This window comes from Cinclus cinclus, chromosome 4 (assembly GCF_963662255.1).
Source record: "Cinclus cinclus chromosome 4, bCinCin1.1, whole genome shotgun sequence".
NCBI lineage: Eukaryota > Metazoa > Chordata > Aves > Passeriformes > Cinclidae > Cinclus > Cinclus cinclus.
Window position 1 is genome coordinate 54,587,995 of NC_085049.1, and position 13,588 is coordinate 54,601,582.

At 39.1% G+C, this 13,588-nt stretch overlaps 1 protein-coding gene across 1 annotated transcript in view; it reads left to right on the forward strand.

The window, feature by feature from the left end:
• Positions 1 to 285: 285 nt before the first annotated feature.
• The window catches only part of WASHC4 (WASH complex subunit 4), a 37,158-nt gene continuing 23,855 nt past the window's right edge, over positions 286 to 13,588 (forward strand). The window contains exons 1-10 of the mRNA XM_062492108.1: positions 286 to 346; positions 4,241 to 4,380; positions 5,458 to 5,511; positions 5,622 to 5,687; positions 5,855 to 5,900; positions 8,258 to 8,325; positions 10,635 to 10,717; positions 11,294 to 11,336; positions 11,856 to 11,959; positions 12,635 to 12,755. Of these exons, the coding sequence (XP_062348092.1) occupies positions 286 to 346; positions 4,241 to 4,380; positions 5,458 to 5,511; positions 5,622 to 5,687; positions 5,855 to 5,900; positions 8,258 to 8,325; positions 10,635 to 10,717; positions 11,294 to 11,336; positions 11,856 to 11,959; positions 12,635 to 12,755 (786 nt within the window). The remainder of the gene's footprint in view (positions 347 to 4,240; positions 4,381 to 5,457; positions 5,512 to 5,621; positions 5,688 to 5,854; positions 5,901 to 8,257; positions 8,326 to 10,634; positions 10,718 to 11,293; positions 11,337 to 11,855; positions 11,960 to 12,634; positions 12,756 to 13,588) is intronic.

Genomic DNA, 13,588 nt, shown 5'->3' on the forward strand with positions numbered 1-13,588 from the left:
GGGCCCCGGGGCAGCGCCTCCCTCCCCGGGGCCCTCTCTCAGCCGCGGCAGCACCGACCCCCGGGCGCGGCGGGCGGAGGGAAGGATGGATGGATGGATGGAAGGAAGGAAGGAAGGGAAGGAAGCAAGCAGGGAGGGGCGGCGAAGCGGCGCCCGCGCTGTCCCGCCTCCTCCCGCGGAGCCCAGGCTGCCCCTCCGCCTCCATTTCCCGGCGTGCGGCGCGGGAGCGGGGCAGGAAGTCCCGTGCGCCTGAGTCAGGGGCGGCCGCTGCCGGGGTCGGCGGCGATGGCGCTGGAGACGCTGTCCCCGGACTGGGAGTTCGACCGCCTGGACGACGGCTCGCAGAGTGAGCGCCCGCGGAGGGCGGGCCGGGCCGGGCCGGCGGGGAGCGGCGGGAGGCGCGGGCTGGGCAGACCCTGCTCCCCCCGGACCGCCCCGCTGCGTCCCCGCCGGGAGCGGAGGGAGGGGAGGGGGGGGGGAGGAGGAGGAAGAGGAAAAAGAAGAAGAAGCAGTCGCGGGAGCTGAGCGCGGTCGCCTCAGCGGGTCCTGCCCCGCGCCCCAGCCGCCCGCCCGGCGCTGATCCCCCTGCGGCCGGGCCTGCGGGGGTGGGCGGCCGCCGAGACCTTCTTTGCTCCCACCACCCTCTCCGTAGCTGTCGGGGCTGTTTTGGGGTGGGACAGTGGCTTTTCCAGCCCTTCATCCTTTGGTCCCTCGGCGGAGTCTCCTGCGGTGCCCCCCGTGAGGCGGGGAGGGCCGGGCTGCTTGTGCCGCCCTCTCTTCCCTTGCCCGAACCGGGCTTCTCCTGGGAACCGGCTTTCTTTCCTTCCCGGGCGTTTCTCGTGGCTCACAAATTTTTGCAGTGGCTTCCTTAATTATCCACAGAAGTCACATCAAGATACGTTGTAAGCAGCTAGTTGTACTCAGCTTTCTTTGGTAAAGGCTCTCTGTCACGGGAGGCGGGCGGTCACTTGCAGTTTCATCTTTAAAATGTAATTGAATAAGAGCTTGAGATGCTGAAGTCTTTCACGATGGGTTCGTGTGCCCGTCAAAATCCACATTTTACTCAGCCTGTGGAGGTGACCTAGTTTCTAAACAGGGAACTTCTATGGCTGTCACACTGTAATACGCACTGTAAATTGAACTCTGCCAAATTAATTATACCAGGTGTTGCTGTGAAAATATGTCACTCATGGACCAACTGTTTCACATATAATGTTATCCTAAGGGATGATACTGTTTATGCCATATTCATTTAGTCTGGATTGCAGTGGAAACTAAAGCTGTCCTGAGCAGAACTTTTTATCAGTTCTCTAGCTGTGGAAAGGAAAATGTAGCTTTCACTCAGAATGCCAGATCTCTGCTAGTTTGACCAGGGTATGAAATGCAACTCCAAAAAATTAATATGCCCCATTATCACTGTCTTGAGGGTGAAGAAACAGACTGATCTTCCATCTAGGGCAGCACACAGCATTCTAGAGAAAAGCCAAAGAAAAATCCTGTGGCTTGGTAGGCATTTTTTGTTCTTGTCCGCTTTCATTTTGTATCACTAACATTTAGCAGTTACAACTTTCTCAACTGAGAACATAAGATACTGAGTAAGTTTGTTATATCTCTGTCCTAGATACTTATGGCTATGGCACTTGCAAATCCTGCTGCCAACGAGTTCATTGAATATTAATTGAATATTGATATCAAGAAGTTAAGATTAAGTTGAGCAATCTGTGCTGCTGAGTGCTCTTGCACTGTTCCAACTATAATGCTTTAGTTTTATCACCTGAGGAGAAACTAAATCAAACTTCATTGTTAACACATTATACCTTATGAAGTATGTATGCTTGTCTGAAGAAAAGGAATCATCACAGCTGCTTTCTATGATTTAATTTTCTTCCTCTGTGTGAGTCAGTTTATTTAGGAAGAGTATTCTTCCACTTAGAAAGCTTCCCTCATCTGCAAGTAATTTTTTATCTCTGCAACTCTGCCTATCTCTGGCTAGCTGAGAGCTTCCAGTCTCTTGTCTCACTAAGAAAGTGAGAAATTATTCCTTTTTCTTATTTTATAGATGATCAGTACAAGGTATCAAATTAATGGCTATCAATGATTAAGTATTTGGAAGTATTTAATGAGCTGTAGTGTTGCTCAAATCCATCATTTTTCTTCTGGAAAGGTGGCAGTCTGTGATCTCTAGCAGAGTGCTCTTTGTTAGTGTTTGTTTGAGAAGTGCACAGTGTTCTTGTTTCACAGGGAACTGATTTGAACAGCAGTGCCAATTTCCTACTCCTGTATGACTTCCAATTTTTTTTTCTGCTCTTCCTGTAAAGCGCCAGTGTCTGTCAGTTTTTCTGTTCTTAGTTTGTCTTTTGTGTGAAGGGAGATGTGACTGGGGAAGGAGCGGAGTGTATCTCTTTAGTGTCTCCCCCACTCCAGATTTTCTAGCAGTAAAGCACTGAAGCTGACGTGGTAGCTGGTTAAAATCTGTTCAGCAGGGCTGTGCATCTATCAGTGTTTTACTGGCTTGCTGCAGGAGAGCTTACAGAAGATGCACTGAAAAGAGCCTGAAGAATGAGATGGATTTGATGGACTAGAATGGTATGATGGTACAACTTAAGGGCTACACATCAGTGCCTGGAGTGCTGCTGATTGAGAGTGTTTTGTTCAATTGCTTCTTCTCCTATGTGAAATTCAGTCTCCTGATCTTGCCAATGCCTGTGCACTGTCTAGGCTGCAGGTCCTGCTAGAACTCAATGGCACTAATGCCATTAATGTGGGGGAGTGTGCTGTGCTCCCTGGGTAGGCTTTCCACTCTGTGTGCCTTTATGGTTGGCATTGCTGCTGCTTTCAAAGTACTATCTTAAAATTTATTCAGGTCTTCGCTGCAGTCATTTCTCAATTTCAACCTCCCTGTACATCATTCTTATCAAATTGTATTTATTAATTCCTCCCTTTCTCAAAAATCTCAACTTCATGGTGTGGTTTCTCAGTCGGGTATTTTCTTTCTGCAAAAAAGTGTTTCAATGATAATTGATTCAGCAGTGCTCTCCCACTAAAGTAGCCATCAGATACCATTTGTCTCAGTTATTTTCCATGAGGATGAGTAAGAGGTTGGACATGTAGAATAAAAGAATATATTATTTTTAACTTTCTAGGCCAGTCTACTTTCTGAAATGTAAAAAGGGTACATATAAAGCTATGTGATGGCTGAATTCTTGTGTCAGAAAAGTTCAGTTGTTCAGCTGACCTTCATTCTCTAACTCTTTTTAGATAATTCTATTTTCAACAAATAGCAGAAGATCACAAGCTGTTAATTTGTTATCTAATTGTGGGGAAGGCACTTAGTCTTCTCCTGAAAAAGGATTATACTTCCTGAGTGTAGAAGCCTTGAACTGTAATCATTTACTCTGCTGTTCAGATTGTGTAGCTAAGCCAGTAATTGTGTATAATTTGGGGAGGAGTGGGGAACATCTCAATATAGGAAATACAAAAGACCAGGAGAGAGAGCATGAAACTTTTTTTGCACCAATTGCCTTTAGATTTACTTTGCTAAGTAAGACCACTGTTGCTGGTGTTTGACCAGCTGAATGTTAATCTTTGAACCTGTTTGTCCCTTTGAACCTGCTTGCCCCTGACACTAACAGGACAGCTGTGCATTTCAATGTGCAGTAGAAGAAAAATTCTGCCCTAGAAGGGTGAATTTGAAAGTGGGAGGGAATGACTAAAAGCCATAAGCTTTCCATGTAATGCTCAAATAACTCACTGAGAGGTACCAGGGAGAAGTGGAAAGAGGATTGCTGGAAATTCAACTGCTACTCAGACTGAAATGATTAGACCCATTGCCTCAAAATTCTTATATAAATGTACGTATACTGGTTCAGTTGGTGGGAAGGGTCACCTGCTGTGTTACAATTTCTACAGTAATTTCTTTGCTTAGCACCTCATGTGATTGTTAGTGTCTTAACAATAGATGTACCTTTAAAAATAGTTTTGTGCATACTGCTTAAATGTTTGATACTCTTCAAGTAGTATTTGAATTTCTTTTAGACCAACACTAAGTTATAAGATTGTTTTTAAACAAATAAGAACTTTGTGTTAAATCTGCATTTTATTAAAGAAAAATGCCACAGCAACATAAGGAATACAGGACTAAAGCTAAATAGCGACAGATTAAATTTTTTTTAATAACATTTTTTGATAGTGCAGTTTATTGAATTGTCTGTAAAACTGTATAAATGTTATCAATTCTCAGAAATTCATGCTGAAGTGCAGTTGAAGAGTTATGGAAAATTTCTTGAGGAATATACATCTCAGCTGAAGAGAATTGAAGATGCATTGGATGACTCTGTTGGAGATGTTTGGGACTTCAGTCTTGATCCCATTGCTTTGAAGGTCTTCATATATTTAATATATATTGCAACTGTTACTTTCCTAGTTTGTCTGTTCCTTCAAAAACTTAGAAGTAGAAGCTTGATGCATTTGTACTCTTAAAATTTTGACTTTTGTGTTTGAGAAACCTATCCATTATTATTTTAATTATCAAATAATTAATAGAATTAGTGCATATCATATGAGAAGATATTTTCATATTATTATTTTCTAGTCTTACGGATACTAGCAGAAGTTAAATGAATTTCTAATTGTTCATGTGTGGGGAAGGCTGGTTTCAGCAGACTTCTTCCCTGTGACTCTTCGTGTTTTTATCTGCAGGCTGGGGCTCCAGGAGAGCTCACTAGTAGTTATAAAACTGCAGAGTGAACTGTGTGTGTATTTATAGGTTGTGTTTTGACCTAATGGCCTTGGTACAGAATTGGCTGTTTTCTTGGTCACAAATTCTCTGTCCTCTGTGGAGCATTAGCTTTTCCTCTTCACTGAATTTGCAGACATAATTTAAAAGCTCTTTTGTTGCCGTATTAAACTTGTCTGTGCTGAAGATGCACTCTCAAGCAATCATCTGTCTGAATAATTTGAATGAATTATGTGTAGGGCCACCACAGTACTACATGTTTATGGACTAGTCAAAATCAGGCTGAGTTAAGTACAAATTGTCAGTGCCTGCATACAGATATATCTTCTGTTTCCTGTTTCTGGCATTTGGGATTATTAATTCATGTTTTAGTTTTCCTGAGCTGTTTTTTTCCTACATATGCCATAATGACCATGCTTTTTCTCTTCAAGTTTTGTAAGTAAATTGTTGTAAATTCTATGTAATATACCTGCTATTATATTTCCATGTGAAGGTGAAGAGTGAAGGATTCCTGCAGTACAGGTTGTCAGTAATGTGCAATTGTGGCTCTCTGACTCTCTACTGACCCTATTTGAGGTTAAACTGGGGGGAATACTTGTCTAGTTAGATAAATATATTTTTGATGTAGTAAGATGTATTTTAATGTTTTCTAAAGTTGCTGATTTGTTGTTTCTGTTTGGTTGTTTTGTGGTTTCTTTGTTTGCTTTTTATTTTAATTTTAGCTCTTGCCATATGAACAGTCCTCCCTACTGGAGCTTATAAAGACAGAAAACAAGGTAAGCACTTTATGCTTAAATGAAAAAAAAGTTATTCAACCTCAACCCAAGCCCTCTAAATGTGAACTTGTTTGTAATCTGTATGTTTTTTTCCCTCCCTTTGAGTCTAGGTTCTAAACAAAGTTATAACTGTGTATGCTGCTCTTTGCTGTGAAATCAAGAAGTTAAAATATGAGGTAAGTTAATCTGACTTTTATTGTTGCATGTGAAAAGGTTTGCAGTTTGGCAAGCTGGTATATATATTTGTTTTTATCAGTAAAGAAACAAAATATGTCTAAATAATGTTTTTAGCTTGATTACATATATCCTATATATTAAAAAAAAAATTCTGCTTTTTTATTAGGCAGAAACTAAATTTTATAACGGCCTCTTGTTTTATGGAGAAGGAGGTGAGTAGCTCCCCTTACTGTAATTTTGTATTATTGCTTCAGGTTATATTCAATACTACAATACCTAAATTTATTATACAGGTACATGCTTTTTCTGTGATGTGCGCCAAATAGAGAACTTTGAGGGTATAAGGATATATGTCAGTGTCTTGTAGCTGTCCTGAGTTGGCTTAAGATTGGTTTATCTGTAAAGCCCTGCAGTAAGTATTCTTACATTAATAGGAAATTTTGTTGCAGCCTTATTTGCATTGAAGGTAGGGAGTGTGAGCTGCTGAGGTTGTATTAAATGTCTTACACACAGCTACTGCAGCAGCTATTTTACAAGGTATGGCATTGAAAATGTTTTTCATACATAAACACATCCTAAAACAACTTATTTCCTTTTGGGACTACAGTTGACACTGGTTGTAGTAAAACAACAAATCTGTGATTTAATTGTAGTAAAACAATGAAACCACTAATAAATAACGTGACCCAAGTCCTGCCCTCTTACCTTGGAATAGCAATTGCTTAAGTAAAGTTGGAGTGTGTTGATGTCACCTGCCCTTCCAGTGCAGGTAACTCACACTACATGTTTTAGACAGTGGCATAAGATAGGCACAAGTAATTGTAAGTCAGTTCACAAATCATGAGACACTGCTTTAGGTGAAAGCTGATTTTTTGCCTTGGATTTAAACTGGTAACTCCTGAATAACTGGCCTTAAGGTTCCACCTTAAGGGATACTAATGTAGGACTAAGCACAGATCTTGGTCATAAGGACTGAATGTATTCAAGAGCTGCTTCAGAGACCTATCACCCAACTTTGTGTCTATTCCAGTAATTTGAAGGAGAGGAAAAGCCTTTTCGTAGTAGTATTGTATTGTAAAAGGGCATTCTTAAAGCTTTTCAAGAGGTGAGTGTGATGGAAATATCAGGGAATGTGAAATCTTTGAGCTTGAGACTGTTTATCATTCTTTTAAATGCCATATGAGATAACTGTTGTGGTTAAGGAGGATGGAAAAGAGGGGGATTTGTTAGCTTGCTATGCGTAAAGTTTTTTTGGTGTGGTTTTTTTTTTTCCCCTTTTTTCCTTAGCTGACTTGCATATCTTATCAGATATGGTTTTAAATATTTTAAAGTTATGTGCTACCAAAATCTCTTGGAATTTTCCATGTCTCTAGCATGAAAAAGTCAGACTGTAGCAGATTAATACATTATTGTTTGTTCCTGATAGGTGTTGTGCAGGGAATGCTTGGAAATGGCAGGAACTGAGAGGTCAGCCTTCTGAGGGTTGGGTAGGAATGCAGAAATTATGTTCTGCATTTCCATGTCCCTACTTGTAGCATTTTCTTTGATAACAAGAAGCTTGCTTGCTTTAAACAACTGGCAAAGTTACTGGCTCAAGGATGGTTGAAATTTAAACAAATACTATACTAGGTTTTTCCATGTGTGTCAAGAAAAATTTTTTTCCCCGTCTTGTCTTTGTAGTGGCTAGGGCTAGTCTAGGAACTTCAGGTAGTTGTATAGGGTTTTTTAGAGACATGCATTCAGGAGATTAAAGTTCACATAAAATGTGTGAAGGGGAAGCAATGCAATTTTTAGTATCCTGTCTCAGCTCTCCATGTTAGAGAAGTATGGACACTCCTTTAGTCTCTGACAACTGCAAAATAATATGTCTTTTGTAGGAAAAAGGCTGGTAAGCTTGTAATTTTAAGTGAGCTTTTCTTGCTCAGAGTGACCCAGAAGAAAAATCTCAAGTCTATAGCATCTGTCTTTTGTCACCTTGAAAAGACAGTGTTTTGTCAGGTGATGTTCAAAGCGCTCCAGGTGACTGAAACAGTTTGGCATGGCTGATGTAATTATTGTATTTCTGTGTTCTGTGTCATGCAGATAATGCTGTGAAGCTATAGTGGTAAGCCTGTTCTTATGTGCAGAAGGTTATGTAGGAAAAAGAAAATTAATTCTTTTTGGTTAATCATGTAGTATGTTCTTTCAGTAAAAAGCATCTGGATGTTTCTTGCAAGATAAATACCTACTATTTTCATGTAAATGTCTTAAAAATGGAAGTATATGAGGTTGCACAATACATATGCCCTTAAAGAATTATGGGGTTTATTCTCCTTCTTTCAGATGAAGGAGACTTTTCACAGCTTTGTATCTAATTTATAAACCATGTCATTTTTAATGAAAAAGAAATTCCAAAAATAAGTCCACCTTATGAAGGGAAAATTAGGAGGTTTTGAGGCTCCATCAGTACCCTTATAATAGTGCACTCTGCTAATATGACAAATAAATGGCTTGGAGGGCAAGCTTCAATGTTAGTTTAACAGGCACAAGGCAAGCTGAAGAAAATGTTGACAAATGTTTCTCTTTTAAGCCACAGACTCCAGCATGGTGGAGGGAGATTGCCAAATACAGATGGGAAGATTTGTTTCTTTCTTGCAGGTAGAGTATGTTTTGATTGTTTGACAGCAATTATAATCGTAATTTTACTTGCAAAATGGATTTAGCAGTCTGCCATATCCTGTTTGCATTTTGCTGAAAGGCATAGCAGTCATTTGATATGTTACTATGTTTTGCCTGCAGACCTGTCACAACCAGCTGACATGTCACACATTGTTTGGGCATTTTTTTATGCTTATTTCTGGAAATCTAGTGAGAGAAGGGATTATAATTTACTTTAAAAGATTTCAGTAGGAGAAGAAAAATTGAGGTTGTTTTTATCTGATTTTAAAGATAGCTGGTTTTATGAGTTTGGTTAGTAAGTTTTAGTGTTTATTGAACATTAGAAATGTGTTAATTGTTTTATATGTTTGGGGTTTTTTTTGCTGGTAGAAGAAAGCAAAATCAAAATATGTACCCAAAAAATATTGCTTCTGTCTCCCTCAAACATTTTTGGAAGAACACTTCTTTCTTATACAGTTTTGTTGTTCAGGATACTTTGCATGAAAACAGGATCTGTTTTTATTCTGAGGATTTCCTGTGCTCTTGGGTTTCAGTCTATTGTGGAGCTTTTTGTCTTCAATATAACTTAAGTGACTGTCCCATTCCCAGAAATGTTTCTATTTTTATGCAATACTGCTTTTAATGAAGGAGCTGTGGAGAAGTAGAGAATATAGAGGAAGCTTCCAGAATGTTTTAACAAATTTTAACAAGAGTTAAAATTCCTGTTCTGATTGTGCAGCACAGCACTAATAATTTTCTGTGTCACGACGAGACAAATGCTGTAGGAAGTAATTTGTCAACTTCCTTTACCATGCTGAAGTGCAGTGAATTATTAGGATCTCTTGGGTTTTCTTTCCCATTTTCCAAGTTCTTTGTCTTATCAACTTCGTAGGTTTCATCTTTCATTCTCTGTTTCGCTTATGAAGTTTGTTCTTTTTCAGCAGTTGGATTCTCCTAAATCCATTCAGTGTTCTACATTCTTAGATTAGGAAATGCTGTTCTGGTCAGTGTTATAAGCATATCCCCAGGGTTGGTGTGAAAATACGAAGTTGACAAAAAGGTGAAAAGTTGCTTTAATAAAGCTAATTGTCCATGTATTGGTTTACTGGCTTTTCCAAGCTTTCTGGACTAGCTAGATGCAGTAGCCTCAAACCTGCTAGGTAAAAAAAATAAAAAAAAAAAATTACAAAATAATGCTCTGAAACATTAGTGTAAAATTGCAGTCTTGTCTGTATTATGTAGCTTCTAATATGCATGTGCTGTTGAATTGGACTACTTTCCAGAAATTTAAAAATGGCAGCTGGTGGTGCCTCACCAGGAAGCATGAGCTCAGCTATTAATCCATTCCTCTGGAATCTGTTGGCATATTTCAGCTGCATTTGTTAGAGCAGTACAAGTATAAGAAGTAATGTTTTGTGAAAACTGGTGACTAATAGAAGGCAGAAGCCCGAATAAGATCTATTTTTGATGGAGAGGAAGACAGAATTCAGTTGTTAGCCAGTCTCCTGGCAGGCTCATTGTTCAGCCAGTGTGCACTGTCTGCTATAAAGCCATCTATGTGCAGACTGGCTAGACTCATCACACACTGACATTTCCCTGATGGGATTTATAAAGTATATATTTATAAGGTTATTTATAAGGTTATGAACAGATCCTACTGCAGTTAAAGGAAACTCAGATTAATTTATCCTGTTCGAGGAATGTCATGTTAAAATCCATTGTAAAAATTAAGATACTTCTTTACATGGTCAGAGTTGACAAGTTCTTACTCATTTTGTGTTACATAACCAAGCCTAAGTTCTGCCTTCGTCGGGCAAACCTTTCAAAGACATTGACTTTGTTTGTTTTAAAGCAGTATTCTGTAGCTTATCACTCTTACAGTAAGTACAGGCTTCTGTGGTAAATTCTGTTTTGATTTTGGCTATTACCAGCATCTAGAGTGTAACTCTTGAATCTAGCAGGGAAAAAGCACAGCCTCTGCTGCCAGGGATATTGTCCCTGAAACTTGGGCTCTGTTGTCAAGTACTTCTTGCTGTCTTTGGTAAATTGAACCAATAGTATAAATTGTCAGTCATACTGGAAGCTTGTGTTTGGTAGCTTCTTAGCTTAGTCCCAGATCCTTTTTCAGAGCTGTTAGTAGGATGTTTTCCAACCTGCTGTAGATCTGTCCACTACAGATCTGGGTTAGGGATATAGTTGGTGCTTCATCTGCATATTCTGTAGTTTATGTTCAGTGTTTTGGTGTAATGACAACTTGAGTATGAGGAGGATCTATACATTTATACACATTTTATTCTCTTGTATTTCAGGAGCTCTCATGCTTTGTTACCCGATGTTATGAAGTGGTGGTGAATGTTGTGCATCAACTGGCTGTGCTGTACACCAGCAACAAGTAATTATTCCCTAAAATGTTGTATTGTTACTTTGTAGAGTTAAATGTATAAAATATGAATGTTCTGTTTAAAACATGGTAATTTTTGGAATATTGTTGTCTAGAGAGAGAGTGCTTTGCTGTGCAAGTTTGGGTTTCATAAACGGTTATGTAAGTGGTTTTGTTTTATTTTCAGAAAAAATAGTGCTTGTATATAACTTCCTGTGTGGTGCTGGATTTGTAGCTTGGATGTGGCTTGATTAAATACAAAGTAATTTTATTCTCTGGGTGTGTCAAGACTTTTTGCATAACTGAATTGGGAATTGCTGACACACCTATGCACTGAATGCACTTGGTGGTTTCAGACAGTCACCTGCTGTATCTTTAAATATACAGTATTAAATTTGATTAGAGCATACAAATTTCACATAGCGTATACTTTTAATCAGGTTTTGATATTCTTTTGTTTCCTGAAGTTACTATCTAAATGAAGAAAAATATACCCCAGGAAACTGAGAACACACCATGATACAGAACTGATAAATATGATCTCTTCTAAGGACTAAAAAGGCATTAAAATATTGATTTTATTTACAGGAATGCACCTAAAATTATAGAGACATCTGGAGTTCATTTTCAGGTGGGAATGATTTGGAAATCTTTTGCTTATGTTAATATATATATATATATAGGTTTTTTATGATTAGTCCTGAGAGGAACAGCATGAAAGTGACTTTTGAGTACAGATTTCAATTTAAAAGTTTTGTTTTATTAATCAGCTTTTTCTGGCCTTTATATGGGAGGGCTTGGTGTCTCCCTGTCTGTCATGTTCTAAGTTTCTTAACAACATGTGTTTGCATGCTCCCTTATTGCAGCGTGTGCCTCTGCATATAGACAATTTTAAAAATTCTGTCTTCAGTGTCGAGATCAAGGAATTTAGTTTCTGTGCAGACACCCCTTTAATATTTCTTGTGTCAGTACAACTAAAATCTTTAAGCTGCCAAACCACAAATTCCCCTGTTTAACTCTCTAGCTGATACCTTGTTGGCTAAAAATATGTTGAAAGGAGCTGAAATTTTTTGTGCCACATATGACTGCAGTAAACTTTCTAATAACTGCAGTCCATTTAATTATTTTTATTTTTTTCCTTCACAAACAGGCAATGTATGAGCATCTAGGAGAGTTGCTGGCAATCTTGATCACTCTGGATGAAATAATTGACAATCATGCCACACTGAAAGATCACTGGACCATGTACAAGAGGTGTGTCTCTGATGTGAAAAATACTCCGTGACCTAAAAGATAAGAGCATATGCATCTGTATATGTTCCAAGAAAGTCAGTGTGGGAACATGGATTTTGGTAATTTCTCCAGAAATTTCAGTGAAGAGCAGGGCTAAGCTCCCACAGTGTCCTAAGGGTGCCAGTAAATATTTTTTGTGAGTATCAGTGTTGCATTTTCAGTGCAGGGAAGCACTGAAGGGAAGCATATCTTGGCAAGCAATGTAATAGTTGGTGGGGTTTGAAGAACATTCAGTAAAAAATTTAGTTGTGTAAAGAACTGAGCTAAGACTATCCCTGGCCCTACTGACCATGGGAATGGACATGCAGCTTTAAGAAGGCATGGTACCTTAAGTAAAAGCTGAAGAGTCAACAATTATAAAGGTAGCTGAATTAGTGGAATATTCATTCAGTCCTTGAAAACCCAAATAGATTGAAGTTACTCAAATGCAAATTGTTTATACAGACATAGTGTATTTTTGTAGTTGTAGTTGTTTGGTTTTTTTTTGGTTTTGTTGGGTTTTTTTACTTCTGGAGTTGCTGCTAAGGGCAGCAGGGGGGAATCAAAATGTCTTACCAAAATAGTGTAAGATATGATGGAACAGTGACTATGTTTTAAGTGTGCTGTATGTGTATGTTCCACATCTACCCCTTACAGGCTGCTAAAATCTGTCCATCACAACCCTTCCAAGTTTGGGATTCAAGAAGATAAACTAAAGCCATTTGAAAAACTGCTGTTAAAACTGGAATGCCAGTTACTTGATGGAATGATATTTCAGGTAATGAACTTAATATTCCCCAGTATGATAGAGGAAGCTTACAGGAAAGCGCCACTCTTTTCAGAATGATTGGTTTGTTTGTATTTTGTTTTTGTTTTGGTTACAGTAATGTGTGAATTTGGCTCTTGCATCTGTGCCTGGGAGAAAAAAGGCTCTGTTGTAAGGTCCTTTTTTTTTGCTCTTCTCATGTGCTTGAACTGTGCCAAGCTTTGAATGGTAGCAGTAAATGCTGACTGTTTTGCTGAACTAGTGAAACCCAGACAGTTTGGCATTAGGACTGTGTATTATCAGAATTCTGCTTTTGCCCACATAATAGGGAGCAGGTTTACATAGCACAGGTCTTTATTTTAGCTGCAAATTAATTGGTTTCCTCAGTAGTCTTTAGAGCATGTTGAGTGTGACCTGTCATTCCTTGCATATGAGGCAGGTTGCTGTCTAATTAGAGACCACCGTGGTGGGACACACCCCTGAAACGTGCAGGGGCACAGGTGGATGAGAAGGATTTTATTTTTTTCAATACAGTTAAATTAAATGTGTTCATACAAGAAGCCATCTCTTTAGAAAAGTGTATATTACAGACACTGAAATGAGATGTTGTGGCCTAGTAGGCAGAGGATTAATGTTGTTGAACCTGGTCAAAGCAGGGTCAGTTGCTCAGGTCTTGCCATAACATCTTAAATGGCATTAGGAAAAAAGGGCTTGTTCTGTTAAAGCCTTGAAAAGGGAAAGTGTAGGTAAATAATTAAGCACAGTTTGGCTTATTCTTTCAAAGGATGTTGCTACCGGGTATCCATTTTTCATGTTATATTTCCCCAGTGCTGTATAAGTACAAA